The sequence below is a fragment of the Anabrus simplex genome, chromosome 3, assembly GCF_040414725.1.
Source record: "Anabrus simplex isolate iqAnaSimp1 chromosome 3, ASM4041472v1, whole genome shotgun sequence".
NCBI lineage: Eukaryota > Metazoa > Arthropoda > Insecta > Orthoptera > Tettigoniidae > Anabrus > Anabrus simplex.
The window spans coordinates 135654386-135674515 of record NC_090267.1 but is presented as its reverse complement, the minus strand read 5'-3'; the positions used below and the strand labels follow the sequence as shown (position 1 = coordinate 135674515).

General features: G+C 38.6%; 1 protein-coding gene across 1 annotated transcript in view; it reads right to left on the bottom strand.

Annotated features, from left to right (window-relative positions):
- Positions 1–20130, bottom strand: part of LOC136867105 (N-acetylglucosamine-6-phosphate deacetylase) — a 125829-nt gene that overhangs the window by 77177 nt on the left and 28522 nt on the right. The window contains exons 2-3 of the mRNA XM_067144210.2: positions 15850–15989; positions 5176–5310 (exon numbers count right to left, since the gene is read on the bottom strand). Coding sequence (XP_067000311.2) covers positions 5176–5310; positions 15850–15989 — 275 coding nt within the window. The remainder of the gene's footprint in view (positions 1–5175; positions 5311–15849; positions 15990–20130) is intronic.

The following is a 20130-nucleotide window of genomic DNA, read 5'->3' as shown; positions in this document are numbered from 1 at the left end:
GGAGATCGATTTGGCTGACTATGACGAGAAGAGGTAGAATGATAGGACACCTTACTGAACTGATTTGGCTAAATTTAACCAGAAGAAGAGATAGAATGATCAATCAATCAATCAATCAATCAATCAATCAATCAATCAATCAATCAATCAATCAATCAATCAGTACTGAACTGCATTTAGGGCAGTCACCCCGGTGGCAGATTTCCTATCTGTTGTTTTCCTAGCCTTTTCCTAAATGATTTCAAAGAAATTGGAAATTAACTGAACGTCTCCCTTGATAAGTTATTCCAATCCCTAACTCCCCTTCCAATAAATGAATATTTGCCCCAGTTTGTCCTCTTGAATTCCACCTTTATCTTCATATTGTGATCTTTCCTACTTTTATAAACGCCACTCAAACTTATTCGTCTACTAATGTCATTCCACGCAATCTCTCCGCTGACAGCTCGGAACATACCCCTTAGTCAAGCAGCTCTTCTTCTTTCTCTCAATTCTTCCCAACCCAAACTTTGCAACAGTTTTGTAACGCTACTATTTTGTCGGAAATCACCCAGAACAAATCGAGCTGCTTTTCTTTGGATTTCTTCCAGTTCTTGAATCAGGTAATCCTGGTGAGGGTCCCATACACTGGAACCATACTCTAGTTGGGGTCTTACTAGAGACTTATATGCCCTCTCCTTTACATCCTTACTACAACCCCTAAACACCCTCATAACCATGTGCAGAGATCTGTACCCTTTATTTACAATCCCATTTATGTGATTACCCCAATGAAGATCTTTCCTTATATTAACACCTAGATACTTACAATGATCCCCAAAAGAAACTTTCACCCCATCAATGCAGTAATTAAAACTGAGAGAGCTTTTCCTATTTGTAAAACTCACAACCTGACTTTTAACCCCGTTTATCAACATACCATTGCCTGCTGTCCATCTCACAACATTTTCGAGGTCACACTGCAGTTGCTCACAATCTTGTAACTTATTTATCACTCTATAGAAAATAACATCATCCGCAAAAAGCCTTACCTCCGATTCCACTCCTTTAACTCATATCATTTATATATATAAGAAAACATAAAGGTCCGATAATACTGCCTTGAGGAATTCCCCTCTTAATTATTACAGGGTCAGATAAAGCTTCACCTACTCTAATTCTCTCAGATCTATTTTCTAGAAATATAGCAATCCATTCAGTCACTTATTTGCCGTTTGTTGGTCATGCTTCCTGTCGTTCGCATTTCCTTCCCAATTAACATCTGGCAAATTCAGATCTATAACACCAATTTAAATGGTCCGTTATTGGACATTATAAATTTTCCAGCTAGCTCATTCTTGGTTGCCAGCGTTTCGCCCTCGTGTGCTAGGGTGGGCTCATCAGTTGGTACCTAGCACACCTACCAATACGCTGGCTAGTGCATACCGTGGAGGCCACTGCGTAGGCTAACTGGAGCCACTGCACTAAGAGACTTTGTCTCATCACTAAAAATTGATGCCTGCTTGGCCATCAGATGATATAGATGTTGATTCCCATAGGGAATCTGAAATATTTGTCCTGAATGAGCAAATTTATAATACCAATTTAAATGGTCTGTTATTGGACATTATAAATTTTCCAGCTAGCTCATTCTTGGTTGCCAGCGTTTCGCCCTCGTGTGCTAGGGTGGGCTCATCAGTTGGTACCTAGCACACCTACCAATACGCTGGCTAGTGCATACCGTGGAGGCCACTGCGTAGGCTAACTGGAGCCACCGGCAGTGCCAATGCACTAAGAGACTTTGTCTCATCACTAAAAATTGATGCCTGCTTGGCCATCAGATGATATAGATGTTGATTCCCATAGGGAATCTGAAATATTTGTCCTGAATGAGCAAATTTATAATACCAATTTAAATGGTCCGTTACTGGACATTATAAATTTTCCAGCTAGCTCATTCTTGGTTGCCAGCGTTTCGCCCTCGTGTGCTAGGGTGGGCTCATCAGTTGGTACCTAGCACACCTACCAATATGCTGGCTAGTGCATACCGTGGAGGCCACTGCGTAGGCTAACTGGAGCCACCGGCAGTGCCAATGCACTAAGAGACTTTGTCTCATCACTAAAAATTGATGCCTGCTTGGCCATCAGATGATATAGATGTTGATTCCCATAGGGAATCTGAAATATTTGTCCTGAATGAGCAAATTTATAATACCAATTTAAATGGTCCATTATTGGACATTATAAATTTTCCAGCTAGCTCATTCTTGGTTGCCAGCGTTTCGCCCTCGTGTGCTAGGGTGGGCTCATCAGTTGGTACCTAGCACACGTACCAATACGCTGGCTAGTGCATACCGTGGAGGCCACTGCGTAGGCTAACTGGAGCCACCGGCAGTGCCAATGCACTAAGAGACTTTGTCTCATCACTAAAAATTGATGCCTGCTTGGCCATCAGATGATATAGATGTTGATTCCCATAGGGAATCTGAAATATTTGTCCTGAATGAGCAAATTTATAATACCAATTTAAATGGTCCGTTATTGGACATTATAAATTTTCCAGCTAGCTCATTCTGGCAACCAACAGTCGCTTTTCAATCTTTTTCCCTTGTAAATCTAACACTTTCATCTGTTCCAACAAAACCACTCTTCCTAGCTCTCCGATTGTTAATTCACTCGTCAGCTGACAGATACCAGAGCCAGTGTGCGAGACTCATCTCAAGCGGAAGGAGACATGTCTCGTTAGCGAGAGACAAACTTTATTCATATACACGACGAGTTCTGTCTCGCAAGTGACTGGCAACCAAGAATGAGCTAGCTGGAAAATTTATAATGTCCAATAACGGACCATTTAAATTGGTATTATAAATTTGCTCATTCAGGACGAATATTTCAGATTCCCTATGGGAATCAACATCTATATCATCTGATGGCCAAGCAGACATCAATTTTAGTGATGAGACAAAGTCTCTTAGTGCATTGGCACTGCCGGTGGCTCCAGTTAGCCTACGCAGTGGCCTCCACGGTATGCACTAGCCAGCGTATTGGTAGGTGTGCTAGGTACCAACTGATGAGCCCACCCTCACACGAGGGCGAAACGCTGGCAACCAAGAATGAGCTAGCTGGAAAATTTATAATGTCCAATAACAGACCATTTAAATTGGTATTATAAATTTGCTCATTCAGGACAAATATTTCAGATTCCCTATGGGAATCAACATCTATATCATCTGATGGCCAAGCAGGCATCAATTTTTAGTGATGAGACAAAGTCTCTTAGTGCATTGGCACTGCCGGTGGCTCCAGTTAGCCTACGCAGTGGCCTCCACGGTATGCACTAGCCAGCGTATTGGTAGGTGTGCTAGGTACCAACTGATGAGCCCACCCTAGCACACGAGGGCGAAACGCTGGCAACCAAGAATGAGCTAGCTGGAAAATTTATAATGTCCAATAACGGACCATTTAAATTGGTATTATAAATTTGCTCATTCAGGACAAATATTTCAGATTCCCTATGGGAATTAACATCTATATCATCTGATGGCCAAGCAGGCATCAATTTTTAGTGATGAGACAAAGTCTCTTAGTGCATTGGCACTGCCGGTGGCTCCAGTTAGCCTACGCAGTGGCCTCCATGGTATGCACTAGCCAGCATATTGGTAGGTGTGCTAGGTACCAACTGATGAGCCCACCCTAGCACACGAGGGCGAAACGCTGGCAACCAAGAATGAGCTAGCTGGAAAATTTATAATGTCCAATAACGGACCATTTAAATTGGTATTATAAATTTGCTCATTCAGGACAAATATTTCAGATTCCCTATGGGAATCAACATCTATATCATCTGATGGCCAAGCAGGCATCAATTTTTAGTGATGAGACAAAGTCTATTAGTGCATTGGCACTGCCGGTGGCTCCAGTTAGCCTACGCAGTGGCCTCCACGGTATGCACTAGCCAGCGTATTGGTAGGTGTGCTAGGTACCAACTGATGAGCCCACCCTTGCACACGAGGGCGAAACGCTGGCAACCAAGAATGAGCTAGCTGGAAAATTTATAATGTCCAATAACGGACAATTTAAATTGGTATTAGAAATTTGCTCATTCAGGACAAATATTTCAGATTTCCTATGGGAATCAACATCTATATCAAATAATTCCGAATCCGCGTCAGTGCTACCCTTTTCCGGTTCTACACTCCAAATATATCAAGTTGCCTATTATCTTTAGAAATGAGCCTTACACTTAGAATTTCATGTGGCTCATATTTAACTTTTTCGTAGCTTACAAATCTTCTTTCACCAGAATGAATACTCCCCCTTCCACCATTCCTATCCTATCTCTACGATACACACTCCAGTGTCGTGAGAAAATTTCTGCATCCATTATATCATTTCTCAGCCATGATTCAACTCCTATTACAATTTCTGGTAAATATATATCTATTAATTACTTCATTCTATTCCTTTCTTTACAATACTTCTACAATTCAACACTAACAGTTTTATGTCATCCCTACTTGATTTCCAGTTCCCTGTTCCCTTAACACCGCTCCCTGAATGTACCTCCCTATTACCCTTCCAAACAAATTTCCTAACATACATACCACTGCATTTTAAGTGAAGGCCATCTGAGCGCAGATCCCTATCTCCTACCCACCCATTAGGATCTAGAAATTTCACTCCCAGTTTCCCACATAGGACACATCTTAAGACACCCAGGACTTGTTCAGCTGGTTTTTGAGGGAAGTGTCAGTAAGAAGGGCAGGGGTGGGTCAAGGTACGTGTATGACAAGCCGATTAGAGCAGATGTAATAGTTACGTAGAAATTAAAAGATTAGCACAGGATACAGTGGCATGGAGAGCTGCATCAAATCACTCTATGGACTGATGACTAAAACAACATCATCACAGAATCAGAAATAATCTAACAGTTTGATAACAATAACAGCTGTCAAGAAGAGAGTTTGACAACTAAAATGTGGGATTCAGCAGTAGAATTAGTAAGCACAGTATGGGATAATTCTCATGAAATAAAATTTAATTAGTCCAAAATTAGACAAGATTTACAGTACAATTAAGAAATGAATGCATTTTAAATCTATATATGAAGGTTTTACAGTACTAGATGAAATATTAACAGCACATACATAAAAGTAACCATAACATAACACGTACTTAAACATAAGTCATTATTACCTTGACTGGCTGTAAAATCAGTTTCTCTTCATGAGCACCTTTCTTGGCTGGATTTATGAAAGGGCCTTCTAAATGTACTCCAAGTATTGCAGCACCAAGTGCACTGCCTGCACTCTTTTCAATGTGTGGTAAAATCTGGAACATATTTACAGTAATACATTCCAGTGGCGAATATAGAATATATTTTTGGGGGGGGCCAAGATTGATGTAAGGTTAGGTTAAGTAATTTTAAGAGGTCAGACGATTTCAAACACTTTAGAAAGGAAAAAGGAAACATTGATTTGGGCTGATACATACATACATACATACATACATACATACATACATACATACATACATACATACATACATACATACATACATACATACATACATACATGCATACATACATACATACATACATACAGTACACCAATGGTTACAAAACGAAGTACTATCGTCGCCATAAGACCTATCTGTGTCGGTGCGACGTAAAGCCCCTAGCAAAAAAAAACGAAGTCCAGGTTTCTTGGTACACTTGCAAACTTTTCAAGAACGTCTTCGTCACTAACTATAATGTCTCTGTGGATAGAGAGTAAAGCAAGCCCGTTAAGCCTACTTTCAGATGTGCTGTTCCTTAAGTAAGTCTTCAGTCTCCTTAGGCTAGAGAAAGTTCTTTCTACGGTTGCGACAGAAACAGGAAGAACGCAGAGTAATTTGAGAAGGGTATAAATGTTGGGGAAGAAAGTCTTATCACATTTTTCTAGAGAACTTACAGCCATTTTGGGAAGATTTGAAGGATTTTCCTGACTCCACCTTTCTTTCCACAACATAAACTCACTTTGCACAATCTCTTTATGTGACAGATCTTCTTCGTAGAAACTAAAAGCAGCCTCCAGTGAACCGAAATCTGTTACGATACACAATTGTGGAAAGATGTTTTGTAAGGATGCAACTATTTCCTTTGTGAGATTCAAAGCGTTCTTTTAGTGAGTTACAAAAATCGTCCAGGTACGGCACATAAACAGCTACTCAATAGTATTCTTCTTCTGTGGTGTAAGGGACGTTGCTACTTGCTGTTTGAAGGCAGCAAATTCTTGGAATCTCTTCTTTAATGTCAAGTTTGGCAGCGAATGTGGAAGACACTCATGACGTTAGTCAAGGCCTGTGGAAGATCTGTATTGTTGTTTTGAAACTGCTCTGATAAGTTATGCATGGTTGATAGCATCCAGCTCAAAACAGAGTCGTGCCTTTCTACCCATCGGGTTTCGCATAATGAAATTAGTTTCTGTTTCTTTTGTTCTGGACAACATTCAGAAATCATTGATTTCAATATTTCGTTTCTTTTGGCTGATATATGAAAGAATCCACAGACTTCTTTTATGACACCCATACAGTTTCTTACAGACGGTACTTTTTTCGAATCTGACAAACATACATTTAGAGTGTGTGAAGAACAATGTGTATACAGGGCCAACGGTAGCCCGAATTGCCCGCTCATCGTGGCAGCACCATCGTACCCTTGGTCTCTCATTTTGTTTAGGTCAAGCCCTAATGTTGACAAGGTCTCCAATATTGTGTTGGCCAAACCAGCTCCAGTGATGTCATAAACGGGGACGAATGACAGAAAATCTTCTCTGATTTTGAAAGTTTGTTCCTCTACATAACGTACACAGAGAGAAATCTGTTTGATTTGGCTGATGTCAGTGGTTTCATCTCCTAAAATCGAATAAAAACAGACTTTCTAACATTTTGATTGCATTAAGTGACCGAATGTGTTAATAAGTTCGTTTTGAATGAAAGAACTTGTGTACATCGTCTTCCCACCACTAGTCGTTAATTGGTCTTTAAGAATATTATCTCCACTGTTGGCTCGGTATCTCAACAACGATCGAAAATTCCCATCATTTTAGTCCGGTTCTTCAAGACTTATACATTTTTCGGGGGGGCCCAGGCCCCCTGGGCCCCCCCCCCCCCCTTATATACGCCCCTGATACATTCAATGGACACAGGCACTGATGCCATCAGGAGCCATGGGAAGAAAAATAACACAGAAGGAAAATTTATTTCATACAAAATCAAATTATAAACATACTCAGATTTCTAAAACAGAAACACTTTTCCATAGCAGGATTCCAGCAAGATATAGCAGATATCCTGGATTCAGGAGGTCAATTGGACTGTATCGCGATTGACCTGTCTAAGGCATTTGATAGGGTAGATCATGGGAGACTACTGGCAAAAATGAGTGCAATTGGACTAGACAAAAGAGTGACTGAATGGGTGGCTCTGTTTCTAGAAAATAGAACTCAGAGAATTAGAGTAGGTGAAGCTTTATCTGTCCCTGTAAAAATTAAGAGGGGAATTCCTCAAGGCAGTATTATTGGACCTTTATGTTTTCTTATATATATATCAATGATATGTGTAAAGTTGAATCAGAGATAAGGCTTTTTGCAGATGATGTTATTCTGTACAGAGTAATAAATAAGTTACAAGATTGTGAGCAACTGCAAAATGACCTCGATAATGTTGTGAGATGGACATTAGGCAATGGTATGATGATAAACAGGGATAAAAGTTAGGTTGTGAGTTTCACAAATAGGAAAATCTCTCTCAGTTTTAATTACTGCATTGATGGGGTGAAAGTTCCCTTTGGGGATCATTGTAAATACCTAGGTATTAATATAAGGAAAGATCTTCATTGGGGTAATCACATAAATGGAATTGTAAATAAAGGGTACAGATCTCTTCACATGGTTATGAGAGTATTTAGGGGTTGTAGTAAGGATGTAAAGGAGAGAGCATATTTGTCTCTGGTGAGACCCCAACTAGAGTATGGTTCCAGTGTACAGGACCCTTACCAGGATTACTTGATACAGGAACTGGAAAAAATCCAAAGAAAAGCAGCTCGATTTGTTCTGGGCGATTTCCGACAAAAGAGTAGTGTTATAAAAATGTTGCAAAGTTTGGGATGGGAAGACTTGGGAGAAAGGAGACGAGCTGCTCGACTAAGTGGTATGTTGCAGGTTATAAATTTCATTTTTTGTCTGTATTGAAGATCTACTTGTGATACAAATTCTTATAATTTTGTTAATTACCACCTATTCAATACAATATGATTAGATTATTATTATTATTATTATTATTATTATTATTATTATTATTAGATTATTAATAATATTATATTATTGTATTGAACAGGTGGTAATTAACAAAATTATAAGAATTTGTATCATAAGTGGTATGTTCCGAGCTGTCAGTGGAGAGATGACGTGGGAGGACATCAGTAGACGAATAAAGTTTGGATGGTGTCTTTAAAAGTAAGAAAGATCATAATATGAAGATACAGTTGGAATTCAAGAGGACAAATTGGGGTAAATATTCATTTATAGGAAGGGGATTTAGGGATTGGAATAACTTACCAAGGGAGATGTTCAATAAATTTCCAATTTCTTTGCAATCATTTAAGAAAAGGCTAGGAAAACAACAGATAGGGAATATGCCACCTGGGCGACTGCCCTAAATGCAGATCAGTAGTGATTGATTGATTGATTGATTGATTGATTGATTGATTGATTGATTGATTGAAAACAATTAAGGTCAAACTGACCATTCAATTAATATGAATCTCTGCTAAACTATGATTCTTTTACCTAATGAAGCTCCTCTGTATCTTACTGTATAGAAAACATCTTCAAAATGAGCCTCATCATAACAAATAGTATGAGTATGTCAGTATAGTAGATTCAGCCAAAAGCAGTTCAAATACATATCTCTTTAGTTACAATAACAGTATGAATTTTGAACACTGATATATATATATCTGATGGTGACAATCAGTAATTTGTTTATAGTTTGAGTTATAATCTGAGGTTCATGCTAATTTTAACGTAAGAGTAATAATTTAATTAAGATGAATATTTGAGTCATCACGACTAGGTTCTGGAGCAAAGCTGTCACTGTATGCTTCTTAAATTCAAATGACTACCTAGCTGCTCGTAGTGGAAAAATATCTTATTTTGCATTACTACTTCACCTCTCTAGTGAAGAATCTGTTTTTGTTCAAGTGCATTGATGTAAAGCACCTCAATGGGGAGCATGCCTGGTGACCATGGTCCTTAAAACACTGAAGTATGTATGGTGTTTGACCATGACAAATATAAGACTAAGTGTGAGGATTCAGCCATTATAGCATGGTAGTTTGTGGTCCTGCCACTACAAGCACTGCAAGCGATTATATCCAACACGTGCTCCAGTAATTCTGGAAAGCCAGATATAGAAAAATGTGGGAGATGTTACTGTGCGAGGTATTTCACTGAAAAAGTTGAATTTTCAGTTCATTGTGTGTTGTGTACTTCAAGCACGTATCTTATGTGGCTTGATTAATTTAACAGTTCGGCATGCCATACTGTTTTGTGCCTGACAAAGTCAGAGTATGGTAGAGTAACTGCTAATATGCAAATTTTTCACCATCGAAAGAAAAGAATCAATTTGAAAAATGGGCCAGAGCTATTTCACGGAAGGATACTGAGTTAAGGCATAATAACAGAATTTGTCATGTTTATTTCTCTGATGATTTGATAGTAAAATCAGATAATTTGATAGTGAATGGTGAATTTACAATCTCAAACATCCGCCAAATCTTCACACAAGCTTTAGAAAGTTCAGTAACCGACAAAGTGAGTTAGTAAGTAGAGTATTACCTTTAAATAGTTCATGGGTGTTTGTTTTAATATTTATCTGTTTATGTACACTCCACTTAACTGTGCTTTCTGCAACTTGTGGTGAAGGCTACAGCTTTATTTCCATGTACAGTATGATTTTTTTCCATTTTAACCTGCAGTGATATTTTAATTGTAATCTCTCACTGTGTTTTAAAACACAGTGTTCATACTTATCAGTTACAGAGTAATACATTTCCTCTGGCATAATTCCTAAGACCAGCTGATCAATACTGTGGAGCTTGCCCACTCTAACGCTCCCTGGCAGGGCACGCTTCAACTCGAGGAGTCCTCACACTTGTTCTTATATTCGTCATGGTTTGACACTGTAGTTAGCTGATTTGAGTCCCGCTGCTGGAAAAAATTTCACCATCTGAAATTGGCTGGCAGGGTCGGAGAGGTGGTGGTATACAATTTCTAATCACTATATTGCATGCAAAAACCCTGGGTTCAATTCCAAACCTCCCTGCATTGTTTAAATGGAGTGATGGTGTATGACACTGTTGATGATGATTTGTCTATCGGATGGAGATGTAAAGCCCCTTGAGCAGACCCTTGGTATTATTCAACAAAAGTAGGTTATGTTATTTCACTTCCTCCCTGCCTCATTATCATCACACATGAAGGCACGCAGGTCACCCATGGGAAAGACCAACAGCAGGCCTCTCCAGAGGCCACACAACATTAATCACTTGAACCTTGATAGGATGTCATTAATATAATTCTTCAGTTAGCCATACCAACTGATGCTAGGATAATTTAACTTCAGCACTGGAGCACGATTGTCGAAGAGACCAAGCAAGAGCGAATTATACATTTCTACCTTCTTGCTCAGCATCGAATTCCATTTCATTCGCCAAGTTGTTTCCAAGGAGTCCCTCACCTGTTAAATAGGAGTGGTACTCCGTTACTCCCATAGGTCCACGACTTGCTTAAAATGTTCTGAGTTCAGTAAATTCATGAAGCAGGATGCTACCCTACTTACACATAGTCCAAGTGAGGATCTCTCCTCTAACACGTTAGGGACCACCGGTGAATTGTACAGTCCTAGCTGCCTGAGCACAAGGAGGGCCACGACTCCGAATATGTCTGAGATGCCCACTCCCATTCCATAGCAACTGGTATCCCAACTCTCAGGACCACTTACTAGCCCACTCAGCCGTTGTCTATGGTTCACAAACTAGGACATGACTACACTAACCCACACCATGAACACCAGGAACATTGTGCATTCCCTTCATCAGTGAAGTCAATCATAGAATAAAAACAATACAACACTATCTTTTGTTTAGCTCACAATTTAAAGAACTCTGGTATTACATCATAATTCACCATATCAATGAATAAACAAACATTAGTGATTATATTACTATAGTAATATACTAAGATCCAAGCAGTAGAATATAAATTTTTAAGAACATCGGTTAAAAAGACAAGAAGAGATAGAATTCAAAATATTAAAATCAGAAAAGAGCTATTTTTTAAATTTTTGCTATTTGTTTAACGTCGCACTAACACATCGAAGGTTTTCGGCGACTGAAGGGTGGGAGATTGGAAAGGTAGCAGCCGTGGCCTTCATTAAGGTACAGCCCCAGCATTTGCCTGGTGTGAAAATGGGAAACCATGGAAAACCATCTTTAGGGCTGCCGACAGTGGGGTTCGAACCCACTATCACCCAAATGCAAGCTCACAGCTGCGCGACCCTAACTGCATGGCCACTTGCTCGGTAGAGCTAATTATAGAACCGTTAGTACATAAGATACAGAAAGCAAGACTGAGATGGTTCGGACATTTAAAAAGAATGGGAAAGGAACGGGTAGGAAGAAGGGAGTTGGAAAGAGAAGTTAAGGGTAAGAGACCAGTTGGAAGATCGAGAAGAGGGTGGATGGATCAGATTTGGAAGGACATTAGAGAAGCTGGATTGGATGTGGCAGAAGTAATATTATTTTTAGAAGTAATGGAGCAGGAAAAGTGGAAGGACAGAAAGGAGTGGAGGAGGCCTGTTAACCACACCCGGGCGACTGGATGATGATGATGATGAGTGATATATTACAAAAATTATCATTACATAAAATTTTAATTTTTTTAATGTTGAATGAGAACACCTAAATAAATTTAAGACCTTCAAGTTTTATCTTTTTCTTCTTTCTCTTTTTCTTCCTTAAATGATTAAATGCTAGTTTATACAATGGGTTCTCATTTGTACTTCTTTCATTTAAACTTGATTCAAAGTCATTTTTTGACCAAGATAAATTTCTAAACTTTCTGAAACATTCATTAATTTTTCCTTTTTGGTGGAATGTATTAATTCCGTGTCATTATAAATGTCTGTAAATTTATGATTCCTTTCAACTGTATGCTCTCCCATTGCCGAATATCTTTTATGTTTGACTGCATTAACATGTTCTTTGTATCCTATAGCCAAACTTCTTCCAGACTGTCCTACATGTTTGGCATGTCAATTTGTAAATTCCTGACTTATTATATATACATTTATTCTCAATTTTATCTGAATTGAAAATTGTCTTCTTAGTATTATTATCAGTTTTGTATGCGATATTAATGTTCCTTTTTCTGAAAATTTTAGCCAGTTGATAAAAATGCTTATCACAAGAAATAAATTTCATAATTAATCCATATTATCCGCCTCAACAAGACAGAAGGTCTTAATAATTGAATAACTTCACCTTTACAATACATTACAATGTTTTTCTTTTTTTACTTTAAGGGATACTGGGACTGAAATTTCTAATTCCAGTAAATAATAAGATATCGCCTTAATATTTGGTTAGCTCAAAGTATGTGGTAGTATGAATATCTGTACCAAATTTGATCAATGTAGCTTTACTAGTTTCATAGATATTAATTCTTTTCCAATATTTATATGCAAATTATTCAAATATTTTAAATGTCAAGTGCAACAAACCCATCCAGATAGCACATTTGTTAATTACCAGTAATGATCTAGTACCTTATTCTTATATAAATAAAACTGTGCATCATTTTTGAGATCGCATTATTTATTATGGAGGTAAGATTTTTTCCCCTGTCGAAGTTTATTTTTTGTAAAATTATTGAAATTTTAAGGTTTGAAATTCTTTTACAGGCAAACTAGAACTGCAACCATAAAAGTAATGCACACGTTTGTAGATAATGTACTAAAGAACATTGGTGTATGAAAGATTTTCTCTGCCCTGTTTATCTCTCTTATCCAGCCGGCTCATGTGTGGTCACAATAACGTATGGATCTCATGAATTGTCCGGCTACATAACCAACATATTGAGTAAGTCTACCTAAAAAAAAAGCCCTGTTTAACCAGACATATATGTATTCAAGCTTCTAACTTGAGAAGACATAGACTTAAAGATTTAATTCCAATTTTAGAACACTGTGATCATTTATTTTGAGTATAAAAACTCAATGGTACTCTCATCATGTAGTAATTGGTCTTAAAGACAATTTTTAACAACATGAACTGTTTTTAAAACTGTGTTCACAATTGACAGATTGAGTCATCTCGACTCTTAAACTTTTTTTAATGTTAGAAATATCATGTGTTTACCATTATAATATTTTTTAGGCTGAAGATGTCTCACAACGAAGAGACGAAACATGTCCCTTTTTTTTTAAATAAAGTAAAAAGGAATAACATTGTACTGTATTGTAAAGTTGGAGTTACTCAATTATTAAGACCTATCTTGTTAAAAGTGTAGCCTCCAAGGCTCAGGCGGCAGCACACTGGCCTCTTACCACTGGGTTCCGTGGTTCAAATCCTGGTCACTTCATGTGATATTTGTGCTGGACAAAGCGGAGGTGGGACAGGTTTTTCTCCAGGTACTCTGATTTTCCCTGTCACTATTCATTCCAGCAACACTCACCAATATCATTTCTTTTCATCTGTCAGTCATTAATCATTGCTCCAGAAAAGTGTGACAGGCTTCGGCAGCCGGCAAAATTTGTACCCTCACCACTAGATGGGGCTTCATTCCATTCCTGACCCGGTCAAATGACTGAAAACAGGTTGTGGATTTTAATTTTTTTTTATCTTGTTCAAAGTGCTTATTTCAAAAAGTTAGAACTGCAAATTTCTCTTTCTCCTTTCGATCTTTAACTAAAGTTGTTTTTGGTTCATTTTTCATTGTATTTATCATTCTATTAATAAATTTTCTGGAGTATCCATTGTTATGAGCGATTTGGTGGATTATACTTATTTCTCTATTATAATTCTTCTTAGACATAGGTATGTTCATAGCTCTATTAAGTAGGCTGTAAAATGTTGCCTTTTTATGTTGACCTGGATGATTGGAGTCATTTCCATTTTAAATAGTTTTTTAATAGCTTTAGAAAAGTCAATACAGAATCAATTAAATACCTATTATGGTTAAGTTTATCAACAATAAGACCTATCTGTGTCGGTGCGATGTAAAGCAAATTGGAAAAAATTAAATTAAAAATCCTTCTTGTTTAAACTTGTATCTCCCGTAAAGCAAAAGGTTTGATCCTAGCTCCTTTAGTTTCCTTTAACGTTGCTTCCGTAGCAGTTTCCTAAAAACCTATTTTTTGCTGTCCTTTGTTTCCCTTTTATCCATTTCAATCCGTGTATTCATAATTGTGCAGGTTAAGGGTTTGTTTATTTCTGAGTGTATTCAATGCTTTCTTCGCGTTAAACCAGCTGCAGTGTTTGTGCAGGTTGCACGGAGCGTTCTTTGCATGGTCTTTTTTTGTTCGCGCTTGGCCAGCAGATTGTGGTAAGAATTTACAGAAAACATTTGCTGGGTCCCAAGTTATCATTTAGGTATGAAAGTGTTATTGTATTAGTATTTTATTTTATGTTTGTGACCCGGTAAAATGTTACACAGAAGATGCATCAAGTTTTCCTGGTACTGATGGAATGCAAAGAGATAGGCCTTACAGCCTAATCGTATTTTCATTTCCTGTCTCGGCTGCCTACGGTCAACACACCAGGGGTGGACATTATAGCGTACTACGTAAACATACCGAGGATGGCCAGGAAGTAGTACTGCAATACATTTAGGAACCATGACACACAAATCATAAATGCTGTATTGCACAGTTAATGTTATACAAAATTCAAGTACTGTAACAGAATATTTTCTGTTTCCGGGGAGGAAACTTTGGCTTCAAGAAATTCATGTAAGTTAATCAAATTTTGGATAACAGAGAAATAAATACATGTGAAGAATAAGACAGCAGGAAAATTGAAGTTACTTCAAGATAGTGAAAATGTAACAGAGGTTCGAGATATCAAGGTCTGACTGTACTTGACAAACAGAAAATGGGTGCTAGTTTCATATTCCTAGAATTAATGAGATAATAAACTGAGATCCACAACCAGTCTTTGCTCTTTTGTTTTGAAAGGCTGAAATCTACAAAGTGATGCATCAAACCAAACTGATTTTTTGAGAAGTCTGCCTATGGTTTGCCAGGAGATGATGAAATTCAGCACACAGGTACAAAACTGAGACCACAATGCTACATAAACCATATTTCAGAGTGGAACCTACTTTTCAAGGAAACATATGTACATCTGTGGATAATGATTCTGAACTTTCCTCAACAAAATAAAGCAAGTAATAATACTTATTTTATGTTAAAGTTTGCAATGATCAATGTGCTATGTAGCAAAATGCAGTTAAAAATCTGCCTTGGAATGATAAGAGTAAAGTAGCATCTAGTAGCATTCTATTTCCCTGGCTGAAGTAAGTTACCCTCCTTTTACAGTAAAAAAGAATTTCTAAATATATTTCACCTTACAATGATATGTAAATTTTCTCATGTGATTATGAAATTCCTAGCAAACAAGCTTTTACACATACAAGTCCTATACAAAATATAACAACCCTGCACAAAATATTCACAAGGAGATTAAAATAAAAGGTTTTGTTTAACCAAAGTTCTGGTAAGCATTGCAGTATATTTATGGCAATAGTAAATGATATAATTAAATCTTACAGCATGATACACCTCAGGAGAAGACGTTATCACTGTTGGACAGAAAGCTGTGACACCATGAGCCAATAATCCTTGAGCAACAGTACTTAATCCTTTCTGAACATCCTTCACATTAAATGTAAAATCTACTCCAAAGCCACCTTAAACAAAAAAAAAAAATAACAAGTGACATTAGTTCTAAAGGAAAAGAAAAGTGAACTTACTAGCACATAACATGAAAAAATGTAAATATATGGCTACAACAAATTCTTAATCATTAAAAGCATCTGGTGAATACCATCATCAGACCTTGTATGATGCAAAATTGTACGTACATTTAAATTAATCCTCTTTCCAAGAGCTACTCAGCCCAGCAACATAGGAGGTAGTAGTGATGGTGATTATTGTTTTAAGAGGAGGCACAACTAGGCAACCATCCTCTATTAACACTAACGAGAGGGAAAAAGGGAAGGGGTCCAAAAGTTCAAAAAATGAAGGTATCAGTCAAAGTAAAAGGCCACGAAGGGTGTGAAAATGAAAGATCCCTAGGCCTTCAATGTTCTCATACGATCAGGGTCACAGAAAAAACAAGATCTGACCACGGAAGGTAACACAGAGTAGATGAAAATGAGGAGACCGGCACAAGTAAATGGAAGTACCACACATCATTACTGATTACTTTGCTGAGACTAGTTGTGCACCATGGAATTCTCTAGTATTTACTTCGTTGGTCCAGTATGCAGCAAATGGTGCAGGAGCATTCTGGGTCATTATTAAGAAACACCAACAAATCCTGAAATATAATACAGAATAACAAGCTGACCGCTTAACTGATTACACCCCAGTTCCAGAAAAAAAATGGATGTATTACATTGCTATGTAGCATAAACTTTGTTTTGGGATAATGAGAGCCTCCGTGGCTCAGGTGGCAGCACGCCGGCCTCTCACCGCTGGGTTCTGTGGTTCAAATCCCGGTCACTCCATGTGAGATTTGTGCTGGACAAAGGGGAGGTGGGACAGGTTTTTCTCCAGGTACTTTGGTTTTCCCTGTCATGTTTCATTCTAACAACACTCTCCAATATCATTTCATTTCACATGTCATTCATTAACCATTTCCCCAGAGGAGTGCGACAGGCTTCGGCAGCCAGCACAATTCCTATCCTCGCCGCTAGATGGGGGCTTCATTCATTCCATTCCTGACCCGGTCGAATGACTGGAAACAGGCTGCGGATTTTCATTTTCACTGGGCTAGAATTCAAAAGATAGCAACTATTTACAAGTCTCTCTCTCTTCTTTCAGCACAGCAGGCTGTCCGGCCCATTGCTATTACTTGGGGAGGGCTGATCCTTACTTTCACTTCCCCAAGTCCAGTGACCGCATACAGCAGCTGTATGTAGGCCGCTGGATTTGAACACAAGGCTATGGGCTACACAACATACGATTACTATTCCTTGATTCGACTCCAGAGACAGTCCAGTAATTCACACAGTCACAAGGAGTGAACATCTAAACAGCTTTTTTTAAGTTGCTTTATGTCGCACCAACACAGATAGGTCTTATGGTGACGATAAATCACTACTGATCTGCATTTAGGGCAGTCACCCAGGTGGCCGATTCCCAATCTCTTGTTTTCCTACCTTTTTCTTAAATGATTGCAAAGAAATGGAAATTTATTGAACATTCCCTTGGTAAGTTATTCCAATCCCTAACTCCCCTTCCTATAAATGAATATTTTCCCCAATTTGTCCTCTTGAATTCTAACTTTATCTTCATATTGTGATCTTTCCTAGTTTTAAAGACACCACTCAAACTTATTCCTCTATTGATGTCATTCCACGCCATCTCTCCACTGACAGCTTGGAACATACCACTTCGAATGAAAATTCTAAATTCCCATGGAGGGAATTAGATATTTTTCCACCAATAGAGCATATCAAAAAACAGATAAAAAATCAGACGTAAGGCTTTTCAGGCATTTGCTCCATTAACCAGCGTTTCGTCTTAAGTCTGACACTAGACTCATCAGAGTGGGATGTGTCAGACCCTACCCACTGACACTGGGGTGTATGCAGGTGAACTTATCAGAAGCCCATTATAAGAGGCACAGTTTGATAACTGCATAGGGGAGATAAAACTCTACATTGGAATTAATGCCCGCCTAGCAATTCCGAATGGAAATTCTAAATTCCCATGGAGGGAATTAGATATTTTTCCACCAATAGAGCATATAAAAAAATCAGATGTAAGGCTTTTCAGGTGTTTGCTCTATTACCCAGCATTTCGTCTTAGGTCTGACACTAGACTCATCAGAGTGGGATGTGTCAGACCCTACCCACTGACGCTGGGGTGTATGCAGGTGAACTTATCAGAAGCCCATTATAAGAGGCACAGTCTGATAACTGCAAATGGGAGATAAGACTCCACATTGGAATTAATGCCCACCTAGCAAATTCCAATGTGGAGTTTTATCTCCCGTATGCAGTTATCAGACTGTGCCTCTTATAATGGGCTTCTGATAAGTTCACCTGCATACACCCCAGCGTCAGTGGGTAGGGTCTGACACATCCCACTCTGACGAGTCTAGTGTCAGACCTAAGATGAAATGCAGGTTAATAGAGCAAACACCTGAAAAGCCTTACATCTGATTTTTGATCTAATTTTTGATATGCTCTATTGGTGGAAAAATGTCTAATTCCCTCCATGGGAATTTAGAATTTCCATTCAGAATTGCTAGGCGGGCATTAATTCCAATGTGGAGTTTTATCTCCTGTATGCAGTTATCAGACTGTGCCTCTTATAATGGGCTTCTGATATATATGTGAAAACTCTTAGCTCACATCATTGTATATAACATCACTCGAATTCACCAGTTGCAATTGTAATTTGTAAATAGTAATATGAAATGTTGCAAAAGTCTGACAAAATTGTAAAAGAGCCAAGTTGTAAATAAAGCACACAGCCAGTGGAAAATACCCCCCACCTCCTCCACCATGCCAAATCACCCTAACCCATCCTCCTACTCCGTTAAACCCACAAACCCCGCCGAATCTCCTGGCCAGAGAGAAGGCGTTACCTTCTAGGTGGCCCGCCCCTCCCCATCAGGGAGGGGAATGAAAACTTTCATTAGTTAGTTAGTTCACCTGCATACACCCCAGCGTCAGTGGGTAGGGTCTGACACATCCCACTCTGATGAGTCTAGTGTCAGACCTAAGACAAAACGCTGGTTAATAGAGCAAACGCCTGAAAAGCCTTACATCTGATTTTTAATCTGATTTTTTATATGCTCTATTGGTAGAAAAATATCTAATTCCCTCCATGGGAATTTAGAATTTCCATTCGGAATTGCTAGGCGGGCATTAATTCCAATGTGGAGTTTTATCTCCCTTATGCAGTTATCATACTGTGCCTCTTATAATGGGCTTCTGATAAGTTCACCTGCATTCACCCCAGCGTCAGTGGGTTGGGTTGTAACACATCCCACTCTGATGACTCTTGTGTCAGACCTAAGAAAAAACGCTGGTTAATAGAGCAAACGCCTGAAAAGCCTTACATCTGATTTTTGATCTGACATACCACTTAGTCGAGCAGCTCGTCTCCTTTCTCCCAAGTCTTCCCAGCCCAAACTTTACAACATTTTTGTAATGCTACTCTTTTGTCGGAAATCATCCAGAACAAATCAAGCTGCTTTTCTTTGGATTTTTTTTCAGTTCTTTAATTAAGTAATCCTGGTGAGGGTCCCATACTCTAGTGGGATCTTATCAGAGACTTACATGCCCTCTCCTTTACATCCTTACTACAACCCCTAAATACCCTCATAACTATGTGCACAGATCTGTACCCTTTATTTACAATCATATTTATGTGATTACCCCAATAAAGATCTTCCCTTATATTAACACCTACGTACAGTAGTTACAGTGATCCCCATAAGGAACTTCCACCCCATCAAGTCCGGCCCCGTGGTGTAGGGATCAACGTGTCCGCTTGTCACCCGGCGGCCCTGGGTTCGATTCCCAGCCAGGTCAGGGGATTTTAATTGTAATGATTAATATCACTGGCCTGGGGACTGGGTGTTTGTGATGTCCTTTATCTTTCTTTCTTCACACACAACATTCCCCACTACCGCCATTCCAATTACATGCAGATTCATACAATATGATGCCAGTAGGGGAAAAAGATCCACATGGGTCGATGCCCCGAACAAGTAGCATTTATTTGTCTGTCTTGTCTTTCACCCCATCAATGCAGTAATTAAAACTGAGAGGCCTTTTCCTATTTGTGAACTCATAACCTGACTTTTAA